A 26125-nucleotide genomic window follows, 5' to 3' on the forward strand; every position below is an offset into this window, starting at 1 on the left:
CCACCTTCCTATGAAATTTTGGCCTATTCACAGGTCTCCCCCCCCACATAAGAGAAGTAGTTATGTTCTGTAAAGAAGAGGTTGATGAAAACCTTTAGCATGGTGTTTTGTGACTTAGAAGTTTTAAGTAGTCGTTCTTATATCTAAGCATTTATTAATTTTGGTAAGAACAGTACTATATGTTTCTGATGTCACTTTTACTGTTAAGAGGTGCCAGGCATCTGGTGACCTGCCACTTCAGGATTTGTGTGAATCAGACCATCTAAATATAATATAAATTAGAGACTGGTACTTGTGTTTCCTGATTAAAAACAAAGTAACCTCTGTTTTACTATTGAAGTAAGAGTACTTTATAATGAATACAAAAATGTATATTAAATATCCAGTAGAGCATGCTAAAGTGAACATTTCTGTTTTTATTTCAGCAACTTATTTTATGGTATCGTAGTTATGGCCTGTCCGAAACTCTCCGACATATTCTAAACAGCTTTCAGAGAGTCACTGAGGCTTATTTGCTACTACTCTTGTTTTTCCTTTAGCTCAGTTAAGAAATGCTTAGTTAGCCGGGCATGGTGGCTCATGCCTGTAATCCCAGCCCTTTGGGAGGCTGAGGTGGGTGGATCGCCTGAGGTCAGGAGTCCGAGAACAGCCTGGCCAACACAGTGAAACCCCGTCTCTACTAAAAATACAAAAAAACTAGCTGGGTGTGGTGGCGGGCACCTGTAATCCCAGCTACTAGGGAGGCTGAGGCAGGAGAATCACTAGGACCCAGGAGGCGAAGGTTGCAGTGAGCCGAGATCGTACCATTGCACTCCAACCTGGGCAACAAGAGTGAAACTCTGTCTCCAAAAAAAAAAATGCTTAGTTAACAGTTAGCATGGTAGTTAAGAGTACTGACTCCAGGGTCACACCACCTGGATTTGAGGCCCAGCTCTGTCAGTTACTAGCTGTGAGATCTTGGGCAAGTGACTTACCTCTTTGTGTATCAGTTTCCTGAGAATAGGAATATTACCTGTCTCATGGGGTTGTCATAAGGGTGAAATAAATGAGTTCATACATGTAAAGTGCTTAAAACAGTGCTTGGCACTTAGCACAGCATAGGTACTGTTCTCCGCCATTATTTGAACAGGGCCCTAGTCACTGCTTTCAGTTGCATTGCTCCTTGCTTCAACAGCCCTGATTGAATGCCTTCTTTAGTTGCATCCACACTAAAATAGATTCTTCAGTTCCTAGGGCACGCACGGGGCAGCAGCATCTTCAGAGAACAGTTCTCTCTTCCATGTCCACTTGAATTCTTATTTCATTCTCCAGTCTTTGTAGCGCCTCCATCATACTGCTTGTATCTTACATGATGGATGTGTGTTCTAAACTGACCCACGCAGTTTAGGGCCAAATACTTTGTTGTACAGAAAACAATGTACAAAGAACATGTTAGTTTAAACATATTACTAAAGTGTTATAAAACTGGAGGTTTTCCAGGCTAGCTTTTTCAGGCTAACTATGTACAGAAAAACTCTGTGGGTTTTTTTTTTTTTTTTTTTTTTTTTTTGGTTTTTGGGAGAGGGTCTTGCTCTGTTGCCCAGGCTGGAGTGCAGTGGTGTGATCTCCGCTCACTGCAACTTCCGCCTCCCGTGTTCAAGCGATTCTCCTGCCTCAGCCTCCTGAGTAGCTGAGATTACAGGCACGTGCCACCACACCTGGCTAATTTTTGTATTTTTAGTAGAGACGGGGTTTCACCATGTTGGCCATACTCCTGACAGGTTGGTCTCATACTCCTGACCTCAAGTGATCTGCCCATCTTGGCCTCTCAAAGTGCTGAGATTACAGGTGTGAGCCACCATGGCCAGCCAGAAAAACTTTGAATAAAGTCAAGGTATTATATAATTTGGGGGAGGATGAACGGGGGATTTTAGTACTCTCAAATATTCTCTAACATCAGTGATGTGAGTGACCCTTATATGAATCTTCCTCAGTTTCACCAGTTCTAGGCCCCATAGGGCAAGGGGACAGTTATAGAAAGAAGGGACCATGGACACACAGGACTAATTGCACACCCTTCCTGGCTCTTGTTAGTTCTTGGGGCCAGGACAGCTCACAGGTGTCAGAAAGTTCCAGTGAGCCCCAGTGAAAAGTGGGCTGAAATAATTGCCAGTGATTGGCTCCCCCACTGTAAAACACTGACTTGCTTGAGTGCCCGTAGCACTTGAACTGTGGGTTGCTGTGTGTGTGTGCACGTGCGTGTGTGCCCAGGTGCGGTAGGGAGTTTCATCGCATCTAGGAGCTTCATAGTGGCCATAAGATCATATTGTATTTACTCTGACTAAAGGCCAGTGTGGGATCAAAGACCACCTTAAAGGTTCAGACACACTTACAAATTCACTAGACACTTATTTTATTTGCCTGAATAATACTCCCTGAGCTTGCTTTTTCTGCCAGAGAGAATATTCTAAATCAGGATCACTTTAGAAGATTTGGAAACCACATCTCTATAGCTGTGTAGTGTGTCAGATCCATCCAAATATTTAAAGCTTTTTTGTTTGTTTGTTTGTTTTTTTTGAGATATGGTCTTACTCTGTCACCCAGGCTAGAGTGCAGTGATGTAATCATAGCTCACTGCAGCCTTGAACTCCTGGGCTCAAATGATCCTCTCTCACTTTAGCCTTCTGAGTAGCTGGGACTGCAGGTGTGTACCACCACACCCAACTAATTTTTTATTTTTAAATTTGTTTTGTGAAGTCAGGGTCTTACTGTGTTGCCAGGCTGGTCTGGAACTTCTGGCTTCAAGCAGTCGTCCTGCCTCTGCTCCCCAAAGTGCTGGGCCTGAGACACCACACCCAGCCTAAACTAAAAGCCATTTTTAGTAACTCCCACCAATGTGGTTACTGTTACAAAGTTGTATGGTTTCTGGGTCATGTTTGGTATCAGAATGTGTATGTATATCCTTAAATAAATATGGAATGTAGAACTGATAGTAGTTTACCTATCAGATTTGCAAAAATAAGGAAAGATTTTTAGCAGCTTGTAACAAACATATACATACTTGGATAAATAATTTAGAATTTTAATCTATGGCTCATATGCTCTTACAATATTCTCTTTGAGGGTAAAACATACTTTATTCTCAAACTTAAAGAACCTTTGATAGGCCGTGAATTATGACCTCAGTGACTACATTTCTTTTTAGGAGTTACATGTGGGGGAAGGAAAGAAGTAGCTAGCAGAGTTAACATGGAAAGCAGGAGATTACAGACAAGCATCATTTGAGCCTTTGGATACTACAAATAATCTTCAAAAATGACAGGTTTTTTGGCTTTTTGTTTTTCCTTTCCTTTGGTGCTAGTTGCAGAATCCTATCATATTGTGGTTAGGTTTCAATAAAGAATGTTTAAGATTAGGACTATGTCTTGCTTTTTAAAAAGATCCTATATTCATGTTAAAGCTTGTATATATTTGTTTTTTGTTTTTGTTTTTGTTTTTGAGATGGAGTTTCGCTCTGTCCCCCAGGCTGGAGTGCGGTGGCGCAATCTCGGCTCACTACAACCTCTGCCTCCCAGGCTCAAGCAGTTGTCTGCCTCAGCCTCCCAAGCAGCTGGGACTACAGGCATGTGCCACCATACCCAGGTAATTTTTGTATTTTTAGTAGAGACGGGGTTTCGCCATGTTGGCTAGGCTGGTCTTGAACTCCTGACCTCAGGTGATCCGCCCGCCTTGGCTGCCCGAAGTGCTGGAATTACAGGCATGAGCTACCACGCCTGGCCTATACTTGTTGAAAAATATGAAATTCAATTTTTATAAGACTGGCTGTAATAAAATGAACATTAGTAGCTTATTAGGGATATGGGCAGATCTGTCAGATTGCCCTGTCTCTGCCAGCTGCTGTGTGAGGGTCATGAGTAGTGACACTAAGTGGCCAGGAGAGCAGCAGGAGCTGCAGGAACAGGTGCTTCCTCACTGGCCACTCCATCTTGAAAACTCGTGGCCCATTACCTGAGGCTGAGTGGCATCCAGAGTGAGTTATTCCACCGGCTCAATCTCTTGTCCCTTTTGTTGGGCTTACATCTTGCTGTTCACTGCATGTTTGGGATTCACGAAGTCCTGAGCAAATCTGGTGTTGCAGCGCCATCTCTTTCTGTTGGCTTGTCTTAGTTGTCTGGAGGCCATCATTGTCTTGCCTATATGTCTCTGTACTCAAATCTGTAGGTTTGTCCAAATCAGATTATAAACAAACATAAAACATACAGGGTGGACATTCATGCAGACATGCACTCCACAAAAAGATTGACCACAGCTCTTTTTTTTTTTTTTTTTTTTTTTTGAGACAGAGTCTTGCTCTTGTCGCCCAGGCTGGAGTGCAATGGCGCGATCTCGGCTCACTGCAAGCTCCGCCTCCCGGGCTCAAGCGATTCTCCTGCCTCAGCCTCCCGAGTAGCTGGGATTACAGGTGTGTGCCACCACACCCAGCTAATTTTTGTATTTTTTAATAGAGACGGGGTTTCGCCATGTTGGCCAGGCTGGTCTCGAACTGACCTCAGGTGATCCCCCCACCTCAGCCTCCCAAAGTGTTGGGATTACAGGCATGAGCCACCGCGCCTGGCCTAATTTTTGTATTTTTAATAGAGACGAGGTTTTGCCCTGTTGGCCAGGCTGGTCTTGAACTCCTGACCTCAGGTGATCTACCCACCTTGGCCTCCCAAAGTGCTGGGATTATAGGCATGCGCCACTACACCAAACCACGATTAATTTTTGTATTTTTAGTAGAGATGGGGTTTTGCCATGTTGACCAGGCTGATCTCGAACTCCTGGCCTCAGGTGATCCACCTGCCTTGGCCTCCGAAAGTGCTGGGATTACAGGCATGAGCCACCATGCCTGGCCGATACCCAGCTTTTGCCAGTAGTCATCATGATACCCATTGGTTGTTGGAGGAAATAGAAACAGGAATTAATCTGTAGTGGCTGTGCGTGGTGCCTCATACCTGTAATCCCAGCACTTTGAGAGGCTAAAGAGGGTTGCTTGCTGGGCACGGTGGCTCACGCCTGTAATCCCAGCGCTTTGGGAGGCTGAGGCGGGCGGATCATGAGGTCAGGAGATCGAGACCATCCTGGCTAACACAGTGAAACCCCGTCTCTACTAAAAATACAAAAAAATTAGCCGGGCGTGGTGGCGGGTGCCTGTAGTCCCAGCTACTCAGAGGCTGAGGCAGGATAATGGTGCAAACCCAGGAGGCGGAGCTTGCAGTGAGCCGAGATCAGGCCACTGCACTCCAATCTGGGCGACAGTGCGAGACTCCATCTCAAAAACAACAAACAAAAGAGGGTTGCTGGAGGTCAGGAGTTTGAGACCAGCCTGGGCAACATGGCAAAACCTCATCTCTACAAAAAAATAAAAAATTAGCTGGGTGGGGTGGCAGGTGCCTGTAGTCCCAGCTACTCGGGAGGCTGAGGTGGGAGGATTGCTTGAGCCTGGGAGGCTGCAGTTCACTGGGAGGAGTGCACTGCACTCCAGCCTGGGTGACAGAATGAGACCCTTTTTCAAAAAAGTTAATCTGTAATGGTCTCTGCACATTCCCAGCACCAATGACAAAAGAGGAGCCAGGTGCCAGCAACCGACTCTGTGTGTGAGGCGGAAGATCTCAATTTTAGTGTTCAGGTGAGGAACAAAGCTGAGCAGACGTGATGTGGAAGAGAGAGCTTACTGAGTTAATTGCCAGGAGAAGTATCTAAGTCAGAGGTTGGAGTTGCTCCTCTGTGTTTTGCTGGCTTCGTGCAGAGCTGCTTTTGTACCAGGCTTCTACCACTTGGGGTGCTTTTTGCTTTTCTTTTCACTTCCCACATCTCAAGTACCTGCTGTGGGTCAGCTCTGTGCAGGGGTACAAAGATGATCGATGTGGCAGTGTACAAAACAGTCAGAATCCACTGTGGTGGCTGTACCAGCAGTATTCACATAGTGCAGTAGGAACATGGAAGCGGGGGCAGGCAGGGCCAGGGAACCCTCAGGGTGATCTAGACCCAGGGGACAACATGATCAAAAGTATGGAGATGTAAGGGTGTGATGCGATGGGGCATACCAACTGTTTAGAGCAGAGGTCACCTGTAATCCCAGCACTTAGGGAGCAGAGGCCAGAGGATAGCTTGAGCCCAGGAGTTCGAGACCTGCTCAGGCAATACAGCGAGCCCCCTTTCTCCACAGAAAGGGAAAAAAAAGACAAAAAAACCCAAGTATAGAGCAGAGGTCTGCAAACCGGCTTGCATGCCAAATCCAGCTTGCTGCCTGCTTTTTTATGGCCCACAAGGTAAGAATTGTTTTCACTTTTGAGACAGGTCTCAGTCTATCCTCCTGGCTGGAGTGCAGTGGCACGATCTTGGCTCACTGCAGCCTCGACCTCCCAGGCTCAAAGAATCCTCCTGCCTCAGCCTCCTGAGTAGCTGGGACTGTAGGTGTGCACCACCACACCCGGCTAATTCTTGTATTTTTTTCGTAGAGACAGCGTTTCGCCACATTGCCCAGGCTAGTCTCCCAACTCCTGAGCTCAAGTGATCCACCCGCCTTGGCCTCTCAGAGTGCTGGGATTACAGGCATGAGCCACTGTGTCCTCCCTTCACATTTTTTCAATGGTTGAAAAAAATGATATTTCATGATGTGACGATTATATGAATTTCAAAGAGTCCCTAAATAAAGCTTCCTTTTGGGCTGGGCGCGGTGGCTCATGCCTGTAATCCCAGCACTTTGGGAGGCCGAGGCAGGAGGATCATGACGTCAGGAGATCGAGACCATCCTGGCTAATAAAGTAAAACTCCACCTCTACTAAAAATAAAAAAATTAGCCGGGCATGGTGGCGGGCGCCTGTAATCCCAGCTACTCGGGAGGCTGAGGCAGGAGAATGGCATGAACCCAGGAGGCAGAACTTGCAGTGAGCCAAGATCGTGCCACTGCACTCCAGCCTGGGCAACAGAGTGAGACTCTGTCTCAAAAAATAAAAAATAAATAAAATAACGCTTCCTTTGAACCTGCACTCATTCGTTTCTCTGTTGTCCTGGCTGCTTGTGCACTTCAACTACAGACTCAAGTAGTTGCAACAGGAGACTGACTATAGGTGATGCTCATTGCTTCTCATTGCTGCACTTATCAGCATACCACATTTTTTGTTTTTTTTGAGACAGAGTCTCGCTCTGTCACCCAGGCTGGAGTGCAGTGGCGCGATCTGGGCTCACTGCAGTCTCCGCCTCCTGGGTTCATACCATTCACCTGCCTCAGCCTCCCGAGTAGCTGGGACTACAGGTGCCAGCCACCACGCCCGGCTAATTTTTTGTATTTTTAGTAGAGACGGGGTTTCACCATGTTAGCCAGGATGGTCTCGATCTCCTGACCTCGTGATCCACCCACCTTGACCTCCCAAAGTGCTGGGATTACAGGTGTGAGCCACTGCACCCGGCCAGCATACCATGTTTTATACATTCTTCATCACCAGTGCATACCTCTTATGTCAAAAGAAGAGAGGAAGAGAAAAATGCACTTCAAGTATTTTACTTTTAAGGCTCGGTGGCATGTGGATTATTTGTTAACACATTTGGTGGCAAAGCACCTAATAATAAAGATAGCTGTGACTGGGCATGGTGGCTTATGCTTGTAATCCCAGCACTTTGGGAGACCGAGGCAGGAGGACACCTTGAGCCCAGGAGTCGAGGTTGCAATGAGCTGTGATTACACTACTGCACTCCAGCCTGGTGACAGAGTGAGACCCTGTCTCTTTATTTAAATAAAGAAGGAAATATTCCTTTAAAATTTATTTTTCCTTTGTTTTTTTTTTTTTTGAGATCACTCTGTCGCCCAGGCTGGAGTGCAGTGGCGTGATCTCTGCTCACTGCAGCCTCCACCTCCCGGGCTCAAGCGATTCTCCTGCCTCAGCTTCCTGAGTAGCTGGGACTACAGGCACCCACCACCACACCTGGCTAATTTGTATTTTTAGTAGAGACGGGATTTCACCATATTGGCCAGGTTGGTCTTGAACTCCTGACCTTGTGATCCATCCGTCTCAGCCTCGCAAAGTGTTGGGATTACAGGCGTGAGCCGCTGCACCCGGCTCCCCCCAGCCTTTTTTTTTTTGGAGACAGAGTCTTGCTCTTGTTGCCTAGGCTGGAGTACAGTGGTGCGATCTCAGCTCATTGTAATCTCAACTTCCCTGGTTCAAGTGATTCTCGTGCCTCAGCCACCCAAGTAGTTGGGATTATAGGTGTGACCCACCACGCCTGGGTAATTTTTTGTATTTTTAGTAGAGATGGGATTCTCCATGTTGGCCAGGCTGGCGTCAAACTCCTGACCCCAAGTGATTTGCCTGCCTTGGCCTCCCAAAGGGCTGGGATTACAGGAGTGAGCCCCTGCGCCTGACCTAAAAATTTTTTTCTGACCATTGCTTGCTTTTCTGGGAATATTGTGATAAGTGCTTGGTCTGATAATGCTGATGGATTTTTTCAGCACAGATGTCTTTTTTTTTTTTTTTTTGAGACAGGGTCTCACTGTGTCACCCAGGCTGGCATGCAGTGGTGCAACCATAGCTCACTGCAACCTCAAACTCTTGGGTTTAGTGATCCTTTCACTTCAGCCTCCCAAGTAGCTGGGACTACAGGTGCATGCCTGGCTTAGTTTTTTTAAAAATGTTTTAAAACTGTTTTAGTGATGGGGTCTTGCTATGCTGCCCTCAAACTCCTAGGCTCAAGTGATCCTCCCACCGCCTCCTCCTGTGTTGGTGGGATTACGGGGATGAGCCACTGCATACAGCTAGGAATATTTCCTTACAGCAGAATTTCTTCACAAGAATTAAAACTACATTTTTGTAGTTTCAGTTGCAGGCTACAACTGAAGCAGGTTTCTGAGTGGCTCATTTGTTAGCTAGGCAAGGAAAGCCATTTACTGATGTTGAGTTAATTGTGTTTGATTGCAGCAGCTGGAGAAGTGTGTCCAGAGAAAACACACTTTTGTTTGAGAGTGTTAGCTTTTCAGCAGGAACAGTGCCTCAAAATGTTGAGGACGTTAGGAGCAATGTCAGTAGTCAATTAAAAAAGAAGGCCGAGCACCATGGCCCGCACCTGTAATCCCAGCACTTTGAGAGGCCAAGGTGGGCGGATCACGAGGTCAGGAGATTGAAACCACCCTGGCCAACATGGTGAAACCTTGTCTCTACTAAAAATACAAAAATTACAGGCCGGACGCGGTGGCTCACACCTGTAATCCCAGCACTTTGAGAGGCCCAGGTGGCTCACACCTGTAATCCCAGCACTTTGGGACACCAAGGTGGGCGGATCATGAGGTCGGGAGATCGAGACCATCGATCTCCTAACACGGTGAAACCCCGTCTCTACTAAAAAATACAAAAAAAATTAGCTGGGCATGGTGGCAGGCACCTGTAGTCCCAGCTACTTGGGAGGCTGAGGCAGGAGAATCACTTGAACCCAGGAGGCGGAGGTTGCAGTGAGCCGAGATCACGCCACTGCATTCCAGCCTGGTGACAGAGCCAGACACCATCAAAAAGAAGGCCGATTTCATGTGGTTTTTCCTGGCTGTTGGTGAGTCCACAGCTAAGAAAACACTAATTCAGTACAACCTAAAGTGTAATCTGCTAGTATCTTTTATAGCTGGTGGTGGTAAAAATATGTGTACAGCAGAAGAATAATTGGACAAATTTACAAAACTTGTGAAAATGTAAGGTGGTTTATTCATTGTGTTATTCATCAGCAGGCACTTCGCAGAAAATCTCTTAATTTATCATGTGTTATTGAACTCTTAGCATCAGTAATTTTACTTGGTTTTGTGAGTCATCATCAGTTCCATAGGTTTTTGTCAGAAATAGAAGCTGAATATTCTGATGTGCCCTGCCGCGCAGTAGTTTGATGGCTTAGCAGTGGTAGTTATCTTTCAACTTTTTGAGCTCAGGGCTGAGATTGAAAATTTTCTGAATGAGGAGAATCACTCTCAACCACCATTGAATGCTGAATGGCTTTGGAAATTAGCTTTTGCTGCAGACTAGGTAATATTTGTTAATTAATTCAACCTAAAACTCCAAAGTAAAACGGTGCTTATGCAAACCCTATGCTTCAGGGAAGTCATGATGATGACAGCAAATGTTTAAATCATTATGTCATGTTAAGCTGCCTTGTATACTTCCTGTGTTGTCAAAAGTGAAAACAAAGGCAAGCTCTCCATTCCTACACACATGTTCCAAATGCAGGCTATAGTTCTGTCAGAGATTTTGCATCTCAATGTGAACACAAAGGAAATTTCTCTAATTTGAAATCCACTGGGTGGGCGTGGTGGCTTACGCCTGTAATCCCAGCACTTTGGGAGGCCAAGGTGGGTAGATCACTTGAGGTCAGGGGTTCAAGACCAGCCTGGCCAACATGGGGAAACCCCGTCTCTACCAAAAAATACAAAAATTAGCCGGGTGTGGTAGCGCATGCCTGTAATCCCAGCTACTCAGGAGTCTGAGGCAGGAGAATCGCTTGAATGTGGGAGACACAGGTTGCAGTGAGCTGAGATCACGCTGCTGCACTCCTGCCTGGGTGACAGAGTGAGACTCCGTCTAAAAAATAAAAATAAAAAATCCATTAATCTGCGCAACTGAGTTTATGCCAAATCTTCAACTGGAAGTGATTAAAAGAGAAGTATTAAGATTAATAGAATTCTGGCCAGGCGTGGTGGCTCATGCCTGTAATCCCAGCACATTGGGAGGTTGAGGCGGGCAGATCACCTGAGGTCAGGAGTTCAAGACCAGCCTGGGCAATATGGTGAAACCCTGTCTCTACTAAAAAATACAAAAATTAGCCAGATGTGGTCACGGTCACCTGTAATCCCAGCTACTCGGGAGGCTGAGGCAGGAAGAATTGCTTGAACCTGGGAAGCAGAGGTTGCAGTGAGCCGAGATTGCGCCACTGCACTCCAGCCTGGTCAACAAAGCGAGACTCTCTCTCAAAAAAAAAAAAAAAAAAAATTAGTAGAATTCTATAATTGTCATCTAAGAGATGGATATCCTGAATAAAAATTATATGCTTGGCCGGGCGCAGTGGCTCACGCCTGTAATCCCAGCACTTTGGGAGGCTGAGGCGGGTGGATCACGAGGTCAGGAGATCGAGACCACAGTGAAACCCCGTCTCTACTAAAAATACAAAAAATTAGCCGGGCGTGGTGGCAGGTGCCTGTAATCCCAGCTGCTCGGGAGGCTGAGGCAGGAGAATGGCGTGAACCCGGGAGGCAGTTGCAGTGAGCCGAGATTGCGCCCCTGCACTTCAGCCTGGGCACAGAGCGAGACTCCATCTCAAAAAAAAAAAATATATATATATATATATATATATATGCTTGAATCTTGACAACACAGTGAAACCCCATCTCTACAAAAAATACAAAAATTAGCTGGGCGTGGTGGCTGTGGTCCCAGCTACCTGGGAGGCTGAGGTGGGAGGATCGCCTGAGCCCAGGAGGTTGAGGCTGCAGTGAGCTGTGATTGCGCCACTGCACTCCAGCCTGGATGACAGAGTGAGACTGTCTCAAAAAGGAAAAAAAAAACAAACAAGCCCACATGCATGTGGAATGTTATCGACATTTTCAAAGATGAAATACGTAAAAATCTCATTATAGGCCAGGTGTGGTGGCTCACGCCTGTAATCCCAGCACTTCGGGAGGTCAAAGCAGGGGAGGATTACTTGAGCTCAGGAGTTCATGACCAGCCCGGGTAACATAGCGATATCTTGTCTGTACTAAAAATCAAAAAAATTTAGCTGGGCATGGGGGTACGCGCCTATAGTCCAGCTACTCCAGTGGCTGAGGTGGGAGGATCACTTGAGCTCAGGAGGTTAAGGCTGCAGTGAGCCCTGCTTGAGCCGCTGCACTCCAGCCTGGGCAACAGAGCAAGCCCCTGCCTTAAAAAAAGAAAAATTTGTGTGTGTGTGTGTGTATAAAATATATATACTATATATGTATGTATTATAGAATCAGAGTTAACGATGAACATTTGTAATCCATTTTGATGAAAAGGATCCCCCAACTTTGCAAGTTGTTATCCCCTCAAAAAGAAATCTAAAGTCCGCTGGGCATGGTGGCTCATGCCTGTAATCCTAGCACTTTGGGAGACTGAGGCGCTTGAACCCCAGGGGCAGAGATTGCAGTGAGCTGAGATCGCACCACTTCACTCTATCCTGGGCAAAAAAGCGAGACTCCATCTCAAAAGAAAAAGAAATCTAAAGTCTAAAATATTTACCATCTGGTCCTTTACAAGAAGAGTTTGCTGGCCGGGCACAGGGGCTCATGCCTGTAATCCCGGCACTTTGGGAGGCTGAGGCGGGCGGATCACAAGGTCAGGAGAAGACCATCTGGCTAACATGGTGAAACCCCGTCTCTACTAAAAATACAAAAAAAAAAAAAAATTAGCCAGGCATGGTGGCATGCACCTGTAGTCTCAGCTACTCGGGAGGCTGAGGAAGGAGAATTGCTTGAACCTGGGAGGCAGAGGTTGTGGTGAGTGAGCCAAGATCGCACTGCTGCACTCCAGCCTGGGCGACAGAGGGAGACTCCGTCTCAAAAAAAAAAAAAAGCAAGAGTTAGATTTTGGGCCGGGCGTGGTGGCTCACGCCTGTAATCCCAGCACTTTGGGAGGCCAAGGCAGGCAAATCACAAGATCAGGAGTTCGAGACCAGCCTGGCCAACATGGTGAAACCGTCTTTACTAAAAATAGAAAACATTAGCTGGGCGTGGTGGCGGGTGCCTGTAATCCCAGCTACTAGGGAGGCTGAGGCAGGAGACTCACTTGAACCTGGGAGGCAGAGATTGCAGTGAGCTGAGATTGTACCACTGCACTCTAGCCCAGGCAACAGTGCGAGACTCCATCTCAAAAAAATAATAATAATAGTAAGAGTTAAATTGGGGCTCTAGGAAGAGGGTTGAGCACCATGCAGTGTCATCTGGACAGAGAAAGGCCAGAAACAGGGAAGTCAGTTTAGGAAAAGGTCTTCAAGTCCCTGACCCAGGGCAGTGGGAATGGAAGTGAAGAGGTTTAACATGGAATCTGTAGCTCACTGTCTGTCCTGATCTGTGAGAGCCCTGCCAGCCAGAGCCTCTGTGGAGTCTCATCTGCACGTGGCACTGTGGACATGTCTGCCCCAAGTCAGCAGGCTCACCAGGTCTAGCTCCTGTCCTCGGGGACCTTTCCTTCTCCAGGACAGACTGTGCCCAGAGGCAGGGTGAACATATCCTAGGTTTCTCCTCCTGCCTCCCTGTGCTTTCATGAGGCACTGACACCAGGCAGGCATGTCTCACTCTTAGAACTACCAGGTTTAGCAAATAAAAATAAAGGATGCCAGCTGGGAATAGTGGTGTATACCTGCAATCCCAGCTACTCTGGAGACTGGGGCAGGAGGATTGCTTGAGGCCGAGAGTTTGAGGCTGTGGTATGCCATGATTGAGCCTGTGAACAGCCACTGCACTCCAGCCTGGGCAACATAACAAGACCCTGTCTCTTAAAAACAAAACAGGATGCCAGTTACGTTGGAAACAGATAATTTATGTATGTATGTATTTATTTATCTATTTATTTATTTATTTTTGAGATGGAGTTCTGCTCTTATTGCCCTGGCTGGAGTGCAGTGGCATGATCTTGGCTCACTGTAACCTCCGCCTCCTGGGTTCAAGTACTTCTCCTGCTTCAGCCTCCTGAGTAGCTGGGACTACAGGCACACGCCACCATGCCCAGCTAATTTTTGTATTTTTTAGTGGAGACATGGTTTCACCAGGTTGGCCAGGATGGTCTCGATCTGTTGACCTTGTGATCTGCCCGCCTTAGCCTCCCAAAGTGCTGGGATTACAGGCGTGAGCCACCGCGCCCAGCCGTTTTTTTTATATTTTTAGTAGAGACTGGGTTTCACCATTTCAGCCAGTCTGGTCTCGAACTCCAGACCTCAGGTGATCCGCCCGCCCCAGCTTCCCAAAGTGTTAAGATTACAGGCGTGAGCCACCGCGCCTGACCAGAAGTAGATAATTTCTTTAGGATAAGTATGTCCCATGCAATATTTGAGACTTAATTAGGCTAAAATATTATTCATTGCTTATATGAGATTCCAGTTTAACTGGATGTTCCATCTTTAATCTGCCCATTCTAACCATGCCTCACTCTTCTGTGCTCCTGGCTCTGGGCCCAGCTTCCCTCTTTCAGGAAAGTTCCTTCTCTCCCATTTTCTGTTACCTCCTGAGGTAGTTTCTTTGTGGGTCCAAAAAGTCAGGAAGAGGATGTACCTCCCAGGAGAGGGATGGTCCTACCAGTTTGAGGAATGGGTATCCCGGTTCAGTGCCAGGCTTGGTACCTTTGTGCAGCAGGAGGGCACAGCTTTTTGTCTAACCAGACAGTAAAGGAGAAGAACCTTTGCTTCAAATGCCAAAGGGACCAGGAGAGCATCAGGCCATAGGGAGGCTTCCAGATTTCTGCCTGGGGTCTTCAGGACGTACCTGGAGCCCAGAGATGAGGCCCTTGAGATTTGCAGTTTGCCTCCTGCACCTCACCTCATCCTCCTTTTCTCTTTTCCAGTTCCCTTCCTATTCCATGCATATCCACAAAGGTACTGGGAGCTCTTAGAACCAGACACACTCTGTTTCTAAGCTCATACTGTTTCTGTTCCAAAAACACCTTCAAATTCTTCATCCACTAGTACCTCTCCTCCCCTCTTACCCCTTCCTCCTTCCTGCAGCCCAGCCTGGGTCGAGGATCCTGTTTTTGGATCGACTTCTGTTCCCTTCATGCTTCTTTCTGCAGTCTCCAAGCCTCTGGCAGCATCCTTCTCGATGACGTTAGATGTCCTATCCCAAGCCATTTGTTGCTTGCATTGTTAGGCTCGAGAGACTAAAGAGAACTATACTAACTGCCTGTCCTTCCTGGGGCCGGGGGCAGGGGGGCCCAGTCTAGGAGACCCCTCAACCTGGACACTTGTAGCGAACAAAAACCCAGATGTAAGGGGGTAAGTGGGTCTGGGGCCTTCCACTGGGTGGAATGTGGGGGAAGAGATCTGGGAGTGTCTTGGCTGTTACACATGCAGGGCAGAGGAGAGAGACCAGTGAAGGTTGGGAGGAGGCGGCCAAAAGGAGACAGCTTCATGCCCCCAGGACATAAATAGCCTGGCTGCTACAGGTACTCACATGAGGTGACACGACGGGACAGAACAGGCTGGAGCAGCAGGGGCGGGGTCGGGGGCGGGCCTCTTCAGGTCTTCGGTATGAGTTTTTCCCCAAGCACAGATCTAGGTAGTGCTAGGAAATGTCTCTGGGCGGAGGCGGGCAGACAGGATGGTAATTACTGAGTCAGTAGTCCCGAGGGATGCCTTGTGACCTGGGCTTTCAGCTTCAGAGCTGAAAAGCCTAAGTGCTTATCTGTAGATTTCTCCTCTCAGCCCACAGCCCCAGCTCATGGTACAGGCGAGGCCTGCAACAACAGGCAGGTGGACCTGGGTAGCAGAGGCCTGTAGAGTTTGGCAGAGGCGCCTCATGCTCTTATTTACAGCCCTTTGCCTGTGATTAGTGGTTTGGTTTGGGAAACCTTGGAAAGGGCTCAGAGAACCGAGCTGCTGATTAACGCCACAGCTGGTCAACACAGCAGACAGCTGACCACCGAGGCCCCTGTGGTCTGTGGTTCCTGCCTTTCAGGCTGGTGTGGGACTGGGGTGTTGGTTTGGATCCTAGAGCTGAGGTATAGCCTTACAGCTCTGGGTCTCTCCTGGTGTCCCAGTGAAACTAGCACCCCAGAGCAGGGCCCTCAGGGGACTTGGTGGCTAACTTCTTGCTGGGAAGCAAGAGACTTCATTCTCTGCTCCCGGCCTGCCCCATGCGGGGCTCTCTCTGCAGGTACCTGAAAGAATTCCGCACAGAGCAGTGCCCACTGTTTGTGCAACACAAATGCACGCAGCATCGGCCCTACACCTGCTTCCACTGGCACTTCGTGAACCAGCGGCGCCGCCGGTCCATCCGCCGTCGGGACGGCACCTTCAATTACAGCCCTGACGTCTACTGCACCAAGTACGACGAGGCTACAGGCCTCTGCCCGGAGGGCGACGAGTGAGTGACCCAGCCTGTCCTCAGAGGAGCCCCGTGTCTCCTTCTGGGTCAGATGCCCTCAGGGTAGGCTGGGCAGATTCTGGGAAGCCATCCAGAGGACTGGTTGCAGCCCAGCCCATGGCCCGAGCCTGGGCTCAGACCCCACCATCCCTGGCAGTAGGCTGCGGGGAGGTACCATTTCCCTTTCCCACTTTTAGGAAACCTAAGACAGGCCTTTCTTTCACTAAGCCTAAGGGCCCACATCTGAACCCAGGAGGCTCCCTGGCCTTTTTTCCATCCTCCCCTGGGGATCACATCCCATGCAGTTCCCACCAAAGCTGGCTGTTTAGAGAGAGCGCCTCACCGGTGCCCAGGTTTGCTGACCCTAAATATCTTACTGCAAATCTCTGTAGAGAAATAGGGCACAGCACTGACAGACACAGGGAGGTGCCACACCTGGGAGTGTCGCACTAATGACAGACATAGGGAGGTGCCACACCTGGGAGTGTCGCACTAATGACAGACATAGGGAGGTGCCATACCTGGGAGTGTCACCGACGGAACATTCACTGACCCTGCTTGTCTCATAGAGCCTTCCCTACGTCAGCCCTCTTTCTTTTTTAAAATTTTTATAATTTTATTTATTTATTTAGACAGGGTCTCCCTCTTTCCCCCAGGCTGGAGTGCAGTGGCACCATCCTCGCTGCACCCTCAAACTCTACTCTGTTGCCCAGGCTGGAGTGCAGCGGTGCGATCTTGGCTCACTGCAACCTCCACCTCCTGGGTGCAAGTGATTTTCCTGCCTCAGCCTCCCAAGTAGCTGGGACTGGAGGCGTGCGCCACAACACCCAGCTAATTTTGCATTTTTAGTAGAGACAGGGTTTCACCACGCTGACCAGGCTAGTCTCGACCTCCTGACCTCAGGTGATCCGTCCTCCTTGGCCTCCCAAAGTGCTGGAATTACAGGCGTGAGCCACTATGCCCGGCTTCAGTTGATTTGGTTTTTTTTTTTGAGATGGAGTCCGCTCTGTTGCCGAGGCTGGAATGGGCACCTGCTTCCACTGGCGCTTACATGTCGGCTCACTGCAACCTCCACCTCGCGGGTTCAAGCAATTCTACCTCAGCCTCCCAAGTAGCTGGGATCACAGGCGCAGGCCACCATGCCCGGCTAATTTTTTGTATTTTTAGTAGAGATAGGGTTTTGCCATGTTGTCCAGGCTGGTCTCAAACTCCTGACCTCAGGTGATCCACCCGCCTCGCCCTCCCACAAGTGTTGGGATTTACAGGCGTGAGCCACCACGCCTGGCCATGATTTAAAACACTTTTAATTTGTAGAGATGGGTGAGGGGATGTCTTCACTGTGTTGCCCAGGCTGGTCTCAAATTCCCGGCCTCAAATGATCCTCCTGCCTTGCCTCCCAAAGTGCTGAGATTGCAGGTGTGAACTGCTGGCCCGGCCTAGCACCTCTTTCTCACGGAGGCCCAAGGCTTGCTGACCCTAACCCTACCCTAACGAAGCACTCGGGATGAAGGTTATACCTGAGTTTTGAGTAGATCATTTGCTTCTCTGACGGCCCCCAAGCCCGGGCAGCATTTGTTCTCCCAGATGTCTGTCCTGCCCTGGAATGCCAGGCCTTGTTGGGCCCCATTTAGGCTGCAGGCAGCAGCAGGGCAGTTCTCTTACCTCACAGCAGGGCTCATCATTGCCTTCTTCCTAGTGCACCTTCCGGGCCATAGGGAAAGCTGTTCAACGATTGGGGAAAGGCCGGGCGCAGTGGCTCACGCTTGTAATCCCAGCACTTTGGGAGGCTGAGGCGGGCAGATCACGAGGTCAGGAGATTGAGACCATCCTGGCCAAATGGTGAAACCCCGTCTCTACTAAACATACAAAAATTAGCTGGGCATAGTGGTGTGTGCCTGTAGTCCCAGCTACTTGGGAGGCTGAGGCAGGAGAATCGCTTGAACCAGGGAGTTGGAGTTGCAGTGAGCCAAGATCGCGCCACTGTACTCCAGCCTGGTGACAGAGCAAGACTCCGTCTCAAAAACAAAACAAAACAAACAAACAACAACAAAAACAGTTGGGGAAAGGGCAGGGGGTAGGCAGGGAAGCCTAGGCTGCAGGCAGCAAAGTTGAGTGACCCCCCACTACCATGTTCCAGGTGCCCATTCCTGCACAGAACCACAGGGGACACTGAGCGCAGGTACCACCTTCGTTACTACAAAACTGGAATCTGCATCCACGAGACAGACTCGAAAGGCAACTGCACCAAAAACGGCCTGCACTGCGCTTTTGCCCACGGGCCCCATGACCTCCGCTCCCCTGTCTACGACATCAGGTGGGCTGGGTGCTGGGCTGGGCTGATGGCAGTAGGCTGGGGTCCAGGGCAGGGGCCTGGCGGCTGATGACGGTGAGTACCTCAGACTGCAGTGGAGGGCTGGCACTCTGGTTCTTGCCCCCTCATACCCCCTCTCCACCCTCTCTGTTCTTTCCTCTCCTCCCAGGGAGCTTCAGGCCATGGAGGCCTTGCAGAATGGCCAGACCACAGTAGAGGGGAGCATAGAGGGCCAGTCGGCTGGGGCTGCGAGCCACGCCATGATAGAAAAGATCCTCAGCGAGGAGCCTCGGTGGCAAGGTACAGGCATCCACGCTTCGGCCGCGCCCTCCCTATAATCCTGCTCATAGCTGCCCTGGGGATTTGGCTCACCACCACCTACTGCCTGCTCTAGCCGAAGCCCCGACCTGGCCTGCATCCCACCCTACACCCACCATTCAAAAGGCGCCTCTAGGGGCGTTTTCCCTGACACATCATGTTCCCAAGATCCCCCCAGGCTTTCACATGTGCACAGGCACGTACATAAATGCACATGTAAATGTTTTCCGCCCTGCAAGAGTGCCCTTTCACCCTGTGAGCTGTGAGTGTCTCTCTGATGGACAGCATCTGTTGTCCTTGCTGCACCTGGGGCTGTGCCATGGCCTGGGAGGAGGGGCCCTATTCACATCTCGCAGGGGCCTCCTGTCTTGGACTCCTTCCCAGTGGCTTCTCCTTCCCTCCACTCCAGTCCTGCTAGTCTTGGGGTGCTCCAGCTCCTCTCACCTGACCCCTGCCCTCTGGCCCCCTGTGCAGAGACTGCTTATGTGCTGGGGAACTATAAGACGGAGCCTTGCAAGAAGCCCCCGCGGCTGTGCCGCCAAGGCTATGCCTGTCCCTACTACCACAACAGCAAGGACCGGCGGCGGAGCCCCCGGAAGCACAAATACAGGTCCTTAGGCCCCAGAAGGCCAGCCACGGGAGGGAGGAGTGGCAGGGAAGGGGTCAGGCAGAGGCTGCTCCCACTGGCTCTCCGGGAGGAGGGGAGGCTGGTCCTGGGGATGACAGGATCGCAAGCCCAGGGCCCAGGGGAGGGCATAGTGAGGATGGCTGGACAGTAGGAGCCCAGCTTCACCTCCTGCATGAATGAGGACCCTGGTCAGACCGTCTCTGAGGCCCCACTGCTTCTGATCCTGAGGGGAATGTGTTGAATGAGGACCAGGCCACAGCGTGGACAGTGTGGTTGTAGCTCCAGCCTGACCCTACTTGGGCTAATGGGAGGGCCTGGCCGAGGGGAATCAAACAGTATCCTTTGTGGTGATGCGGCCAGGCTGGGTCAGAGAAAGAGCTTGGCTTGTGGCACCAGCAAGGCCCTGACTCTGCAGCTGGTCTTTTCCATTTCCGTGCTCACGCCTATGAGGCTGGGTCCAGGTGGCACCTGCTAGGCTCCGATCTCACCCTCTCCTTTCTCCATCTGACCCCACCCTCTTGTTGGCCAGGTCGTCTCCATGTCCAAACGTCAAGCACGGGGATGAGTGGGGAGACCCTGGCAAGTGTGAGAACGGAGACGCCTGCCAGTACTGCCACACCCGCACCGAGCAGCAGTTCCACCCCGAGGTGGGCCCCACAGCAGGGCAGGGGGGTGGCTTTGGGAAGTAAGGAGAGAGGCAGGCAGGCAGGATCCGTGGAGATGTTGGCAGAACCCATCCTGATGCCGTCCTGGAAGAGGGACTTGTGGCTACCGGCTCTCCCCTGGCAGTGCCTAGAGGAACCCTGCATGCTGAATTTGGCATCTTCTCCTATTCTGAGCCCACACTTACCAAGCAGCCCTCTGCTTCCAGTTCTGTGTCCCCCAGGCTTCCTGACAGGGCAGGTATAGATGGAGTGTGGCGACCTGGCCACTCTGGGCTTTCCACCGCTCATGGTGCTTATAATCCAGTGACATCAGGATTGAAAAAATAGGGCCGGGCACGGTGGCTTATGCCTATAATTCCAGCACTCTGGGAGGCCGAGGTGGGTGGATCACTTGAGGTCAGGAGTTCGAGACTAGCCTGCAACATGCCGTCTCTACTAAATATACAAAAATTAGCCAGATTTGGTGGTGAGCGCCTGTAACCCCAGCTACTCGGGAGGCTGAGGTGGAAGGATCGCTTGAACCCGGGAGGCGGAAGTTGCAGTGAGCCAAGATCACACCACTGCACTCCAGCCTGGGTGACAGAACGAGACTCCATCGAAAAAAAAAAAAAAAGGATTGAAAAAAATAAGCTCCTTCCTGTTGCCCTGTCTCATATCAGGGCCTAGATTATCAGCAACTTCCCTGACACAGTTCCCTTGCCCTCTGGCCCCAAGAGGTAGCCTGCGCCATATCTGTGTGCCTAGGTCTTGTCTGGGGTTCAGAGAGGTACCTGCAGTCCCTGCCCTTGGTGTTCCATGGAAGCCAGGACACCCTGAGGTAGACACGCGGACAGAAACTACATTATGTAGCTGCAGACAGCAGAGTGGAAGGTTACTTAGTATAGGTAGCAACCCAGGGTATCCTGGCAGGGGTCACATTGGCAGGGGTGGTTGCCTGAGATTGTGGCTCTCTTAATGCCCAGGAGGCACGCTTGGAGGCACAGCCCTGGCCATGCCCGTGAGTGGAGAGTCACTGGGGGATCCCTTTGGGAGGGCTGGTGGGACCTGTGGCCCCAGAACGGAGGCTGTCGGTGACAGTGGGGAGTGGTGGTGGGCTGCCTCAGGAGTTTGAGTAAGAAGCTGGTAGGGAGAGACATAGTGCAGGGGAGGGGAGGGGCCGGGGACACAGGGCAAGAGATGACTAAGCCAGCGCACTCATGCTGGAGGAAGGGGAGCCTGCCCGGCCTTCCCTCAGGGCCTGAGCCTGACCTGTCTGTGCTCTGCCCTCCAGATCTACAAGTCCACCAAGTGCAACGACATGCAGCAGTCGGGCAGCTGTCCCCGAGGACCCTTCTGCGCCTTTGCCCACGTAGAACGTATGCTGTTCCCATTGCCCCGGGGCAGTGCCCTCTCCCACCCCTCCCTCGCCTGGCTAGCTCAGGCTTAGGCCGGGGATGGCCCCTGGCAGTATTCCCTGCACAGGAGTTCTGGCCTGCCAGCAGCGGGCCTTGTCCCCACTGGAAGCTCCATTCCCCCACCTTTCTGGAAGTAGCCTTGAAGGCCTAGAGCTTCCAAAGTAGTATGATAGAGGCTGCAGGGATTGTATCCCCCTGGTTGAGCACTCATGGTTCCAGGGAGGGTTGAGGCACTGTGCCTCCCATGGCTGAGTTGGCAAATCCCACCAGCCACCCCATGTCATACCCATGACAGACATCACTAATGGAACATGGAGCTCTTCTCTGCTGAGTCCTGCTCAGGCTTCTAGAGCAGAGCTAGCCTGTCAGAATATAATGCAACCCCCATATGTCATTTTAAAGTTAAAATATTTAAGCATGTTAACAAAAATAGCAAAATATGAAAATGAGCTGGGCATGGTGGCACACGCCTGTAATCCCAACTACTCGGGAGGCTGAGGCATGAGAATCACTTGAACCCAGGAGGCGGAGGTTGCAGTGAGCCGAGATCATACCACCGCACTCCAGCCTGGGCAACAGAGCGAGACTCTGTCTAAAAAAAATTAAAAATTAAAAATTTAAAAAAATTAAAAATTGGAAAATATGTTGTTAAATTAATTTTAATAACATATTTGTATTTAGCCCAACATAAAAGGTTATTTCAATAATCAAGATACAAAAATATCAAGACATTTTACCTTTTTTTGTACTAAGTCTATAATATTTGATATGCATTTTAATGCCTACGGGATATTTCCATTCAGACCAGCCTGTTTCAGGGGCTCAGTAGCCACATGTGGCTTTCGGCTGTCTTGTGGGACAGTGTGGGTCTGGATCCTCAGCATGATACTGTAGGCCGCCACCAGTCTCAGAGACAGAGCTCCAGTTTGTACCTGTTAACACCTCTTTCCACCCCAAAATACTGCCCTGGGTCTCCTTAACCTCTTTCCAGGCTCAGGCCCTATCTCTGAGATGAGAATGGAAAATAAATCGAGGACCCTGGGCGGGAGAAGCATATTCTTGATGCAGAGGTGGTCCCCGGCCATGGGCATTGGGACCGCCTGGCTGAGACAGCATAAGGAAGTGATTCAGGCTTAGGAGTTGTGCAGATCAGCATTCAAGTCCCAGCTCTTCTGTTTTAGCTCTGTCACTTTGGTGGGTTTGCCTTACCTCTCTGAGCCTCCGTTTTCTTATTTATAAAATGGAGAGCACATTACTGGTATGTTCTGGTCACCATGAAGATGCACAATTACTGCAAAGTGCTGGCACAGTGCCTGGCACACAGTAAATGCACAGACATGGTGTTACTAGAGATGTCGTAGGAACCTTCCCTTTATGTGCAGGGGGATTTGTGGTCTCTTTTGGAAGGGACCCAGGAGCATTTTTGGAGGGACAGAGCTGGCTCGGGCCTGCTGACCCCTCCCCCTGCCCCTTGCAGAGCCACCCCTAAGTGACGACCTGCAGCCTTCCTCAGCTGTGTCCAGCCCCACCCAGCCGGGTCCTGTCCTGTACATGCCGTCTGCTGCCGGAGACTCGGTGCCTGTGAGCCCCTCCAGCCCGCATGCCCCTGACCTCAGTGCCGTACGTGTCCATCCTGGGGAGTGGGTGGGCGCCATGCCTGACAGAGCCAACACTTGCCTCCTAGGCCCTCTCAGCCTGGGCTCGGGAGACCATCCTGGTATTTGTCCTCAGGCCAGAGAGATCTGTCTTTTCCATCTCAGCATTCTTCGTCAAAAGCCCAGGCCCGGGGGTGGGGTAGGGCAGTCCCCAGAGCCTGTGCTGATGAGCCTGTAGGACTGGTGGCAGGGACAAAGCCTGAGGTCACCCCCCTTTCCTTCATGAGCTTCGGGCTCCCCGAGTGGTCTCTGCTGCTCGTTGGCAGATGAAAGTGGGACTGAGCCCCTTGCAGACTCCCTCTGGAGAGGGTGGAGGACGGGCCACATACCAGGCTGTGCTGTGCCCCCAGGCCCACTCCCTCCCCTCCTTCTCCGCAGCTCCTCTGTAGAAACAGCAGCCTAGGCAGCCCGTCTAACCTCTGCGGCTCCCCACCGGGCTCCATCAGGAAGCCCCCAAACCTGGAGGGCATCGTCTTCCCTGGGGAGTCTGGCCTGGCCCCTGGCAGCTATAAGAAGGCTCCCGGCTTCGAGAGGGAAGACCAGGTGGGAGCCGAGTACCTGAAAAATTTCAAATGCCAGGTAAGGGATGAGGGAGGCTGCAGTGAGGTTAGCCTTCTCCTGCGTGGGGCAAGAGAATCTTGGAGGAATGTCTTGGTCCAGCTACGGGGAGGATGACTGGGAGCTAGGACTCCACTGTCCTCGGCCTCTTCAGGACTGAACAGAGGGAGCAGTGTCAGCCCATTTGCAGCTGAAGACGGGGAGGCTGGGGAGGCTGCACAGCCTCCCCTGGGCCTCAGAGCTGGTTAGGAGAGGAGCCGGATCCCGCCTGGGTGCGGTCCTGCTGCCCTGAGCTGCCTTCATGGAAAGGCAGGGCCTGGGGAAGCAGGACACAGGGGTCCCTAACTAGGCCTGCAGAGATACCTTCTGGGCTTACATGAGGCCTGGTGTCACCTGGAGGAGAAGGGCAGCTCCCTGCTTAGAGTAGGGGAAGGGAGTAGGGGGTGGGGAGGAAGAAGGGGGTGTGCGCATGCATGTGAAGAGGGGTTGCATGTCTGCCACCACCTGCCCCCTGGTACCAGCAGCCTCAGGGTCAGATGGACTCAGGGACCCCCCAGCACCACATTCATCCACTCCCTGAATTTTCTCCCTCAGGCCAAATTAAAACCCCACTCATTAGAGCCCAGGAGTCAAGAGCAGCCTCTGCTTCAGCCCAAACAGGTATAGAGCTCTCAGCCCCCTTCCTCCCCTCTGCTGTGGACAGGACTGGCCCAGAACCCCAGGAGGCTTTGGGGAGTGGGAGGCACCACTTTTCCCGAAAGCTGAGGGCAGGACTAAAGTGGGGTCCCAGCCACAAATCCAGAGAGGGTAGGGGGTCAGGCCCTGGAGCCCCTCACCTCCTAGACTCAGTGGAGAAAGTGTTCCTGGAGCCTCTGCACTCTGCCAGGCCCTGTACTCGCTTCTCTCTTCCCTGCTTACAGGATTGTAGGGGCGAGTGGGCCTGGCAGCCTCCGTACCTCCAACTCCATGCTCTCAACAAGGTGTTGGGTGTGCCGGGGCCCATGCGGGCATGGGGGCACCCGGACTAGAGCTGGCACGGGCCGTTTCCCTTGCCCCCAGCCCCTCTCCAGCCTCTCGTCCTGGCCTCCATATGCAGGCCTACCATTGCCTCTCCTCTTCCCTCTCTCATTGCAGGACATGCTGGGCATCCTTCCCGCAGGCAGCCCCCTGACCTCAAGCATCTCTTCTAGTATCACCTCCAGCCTGGCAGCTACCCCCCCTAGCCCAGTGGGCACCAGCAGCGTCCCCGGCATGAATGCAAATGCTCTGCCCTTCTACCCCACCAGCGATACGGTGGAGTCAGTCATAGGTAACTAGGCCATTTCTGTTTGCAAGCCCAGGACTGGGTCTGGGGTCAGAGACCCCCCAGTCTCTGAAGCGAGTCTCAAATCGTCAGTCATAGGTAACTAGGCCATTTCTGTTTGCAAGCCCAGGACTGGGTCTGGGGTCAGAGACCCCCCAGTCTCTGAAGCGAGTCTCAAATCGTCAGTCATAGGTAACTAGGCCATTTCTGTTTGCAAGCCCAGGACTGGGTCTGGGGTCAGAGACCCCCCAGTCTCTGAAGCAAGTCTCAAATCAGCACACCAGACCCCTTAGACATCTGTCTTGGGAAAATCAGGGGGTGGGCACTCTGAGTCCTTTGAGCTAAAGGGGAAATGACCCCAAGGTGTAGGGCCAGGACTGGCCCTTAGAGCTCTTTTGTGCAAATTAGAAAGAGGTGCCTTTTCCCCTTGGCGAGTACAGTCTCACCCCAAGATGTGTCGTTCAGTCTCCATTCATCTCACTGGTGTCCTTGTGTAGTGAATAGCCAGCATGACGTTCTCAGAATTCCTGGTGCTAGAAGTTGGTGCTCCTTTCTTTCAGTACTCATTTCTAGGTGCCCGCTTTGTGCCAGGTCCTGTGGCAGGCACTGAGGAGACAGATGGCAACATGCTGCTCCTGCCCTCTAGAGGGAAACTTCCCACCCAGTGGACATTTGTCAAGCACCTGCTATACACCAGCCACTGAGTGCCCAGAGACCCATCCACCCCCACTGAGCCCGGGGCTGAGACCCTCAAGTTGTAACATCAGGGGACAAGACCCTTGGCCGAGGCAGGGACCCTGGATGGGGATGTGATTCCTCCTGGAAGTATCAAAGAAGATTCAGAAAGGAGAGGCATTTGGGTTGGACATGACTGGCAGACGGCGTCAGAAGTCAGGAGTCAGGATTGGCATAGGAAGCAGCTGAAGGAAGGGCACAGGGGCTTGGGAGAGTACGGACCCCGTGTAGCATGGGCGTGAAGATGCAGCATGGGCAGTAGGTGAGGTGGTCAGTGTCAGATGGGCCCTCGGGAGGTCACATCCCACTCTTCTCTGTCCCCAGAGTCTGCTTTGGATGACCTGGACCTGAATGAGTTTGGCGTGGCTGCCCTGGAGAAGACTTTCGATAACAGCACAGTGCCCCACCCAGGAAGCATCACCATCGGTACTGGGTGTGGGTGGGCAGGGCAGCCTGGAGGACTCCTTGGGTTCCTGCCTGGCC

The 26125-nt window shown here is 51.1% G+C and overlaps 1 protein-coding gene across 5 annotated transcripts in view; it reads left to right on the plus strand.

The window, feature by feature from the left end:
• UNK (unk zinc finger) overlaps nt 1–26125 on the plus strand; it is a 40990-nt gene that overhangs the window by 8961 nt on the left and 5904 nt on the right. For 2 of the 5 annotated variants that reach the window (XM_009252046.4, XM_054537354.2), the window contains 11 exons: nt 15866–16075; nt 18213–18389; nt 18556–18686; nt 19179–19314; nt 19862–19979; nt 21268–21352; nt 22869–23011; nt 23425–23625; nt 24199–24264; nt 24739–24913; nt 25967–26068. In XM_009252046.4, coding sequence (XP_009250321.1) covers nt 15866–16075; nt 18213–18389; nt 18556–18686; nt 19179–19314; nt 19862–19979; nt 21268–21352; nt 22869–23011; nt 23425–23625; nt 24199–24264; nt 24739–24913; nt 25967–26068 — 1544 coding nt within the window. The remainder of the gene's footprint in view (nt 1–15865; nt 16076–18212; nt 18390–18555; nt 18687–19178; nt 19315–19861; nt 19980–21267; nt 21353–22868; nt 23012–23424; nt 23626–24198; nt 24265–24738; nt 24914–25966; nt 26069–26125) is intronic. The other 3 variants (XM_063718949.1, XM_063718950.1, XM_054537356.2) reach the window with 3 other exon arrangements.

Source organism: Pongo abelii, chromosome 19 (assembly GCF_028885655.2).
Source record: "Pongo abelii isolate AG06213 chromosome 19, NHGRI_mPonAbe1-v2.0_pri, whole genome shotgun sequence".
Classification (NCBI taxonomy): domain Eukaryota; kingdom Metazoa; phylum Chordata; class Mammalia; order Primates; family Hominidae; genus Pongo; species Pongo abelii.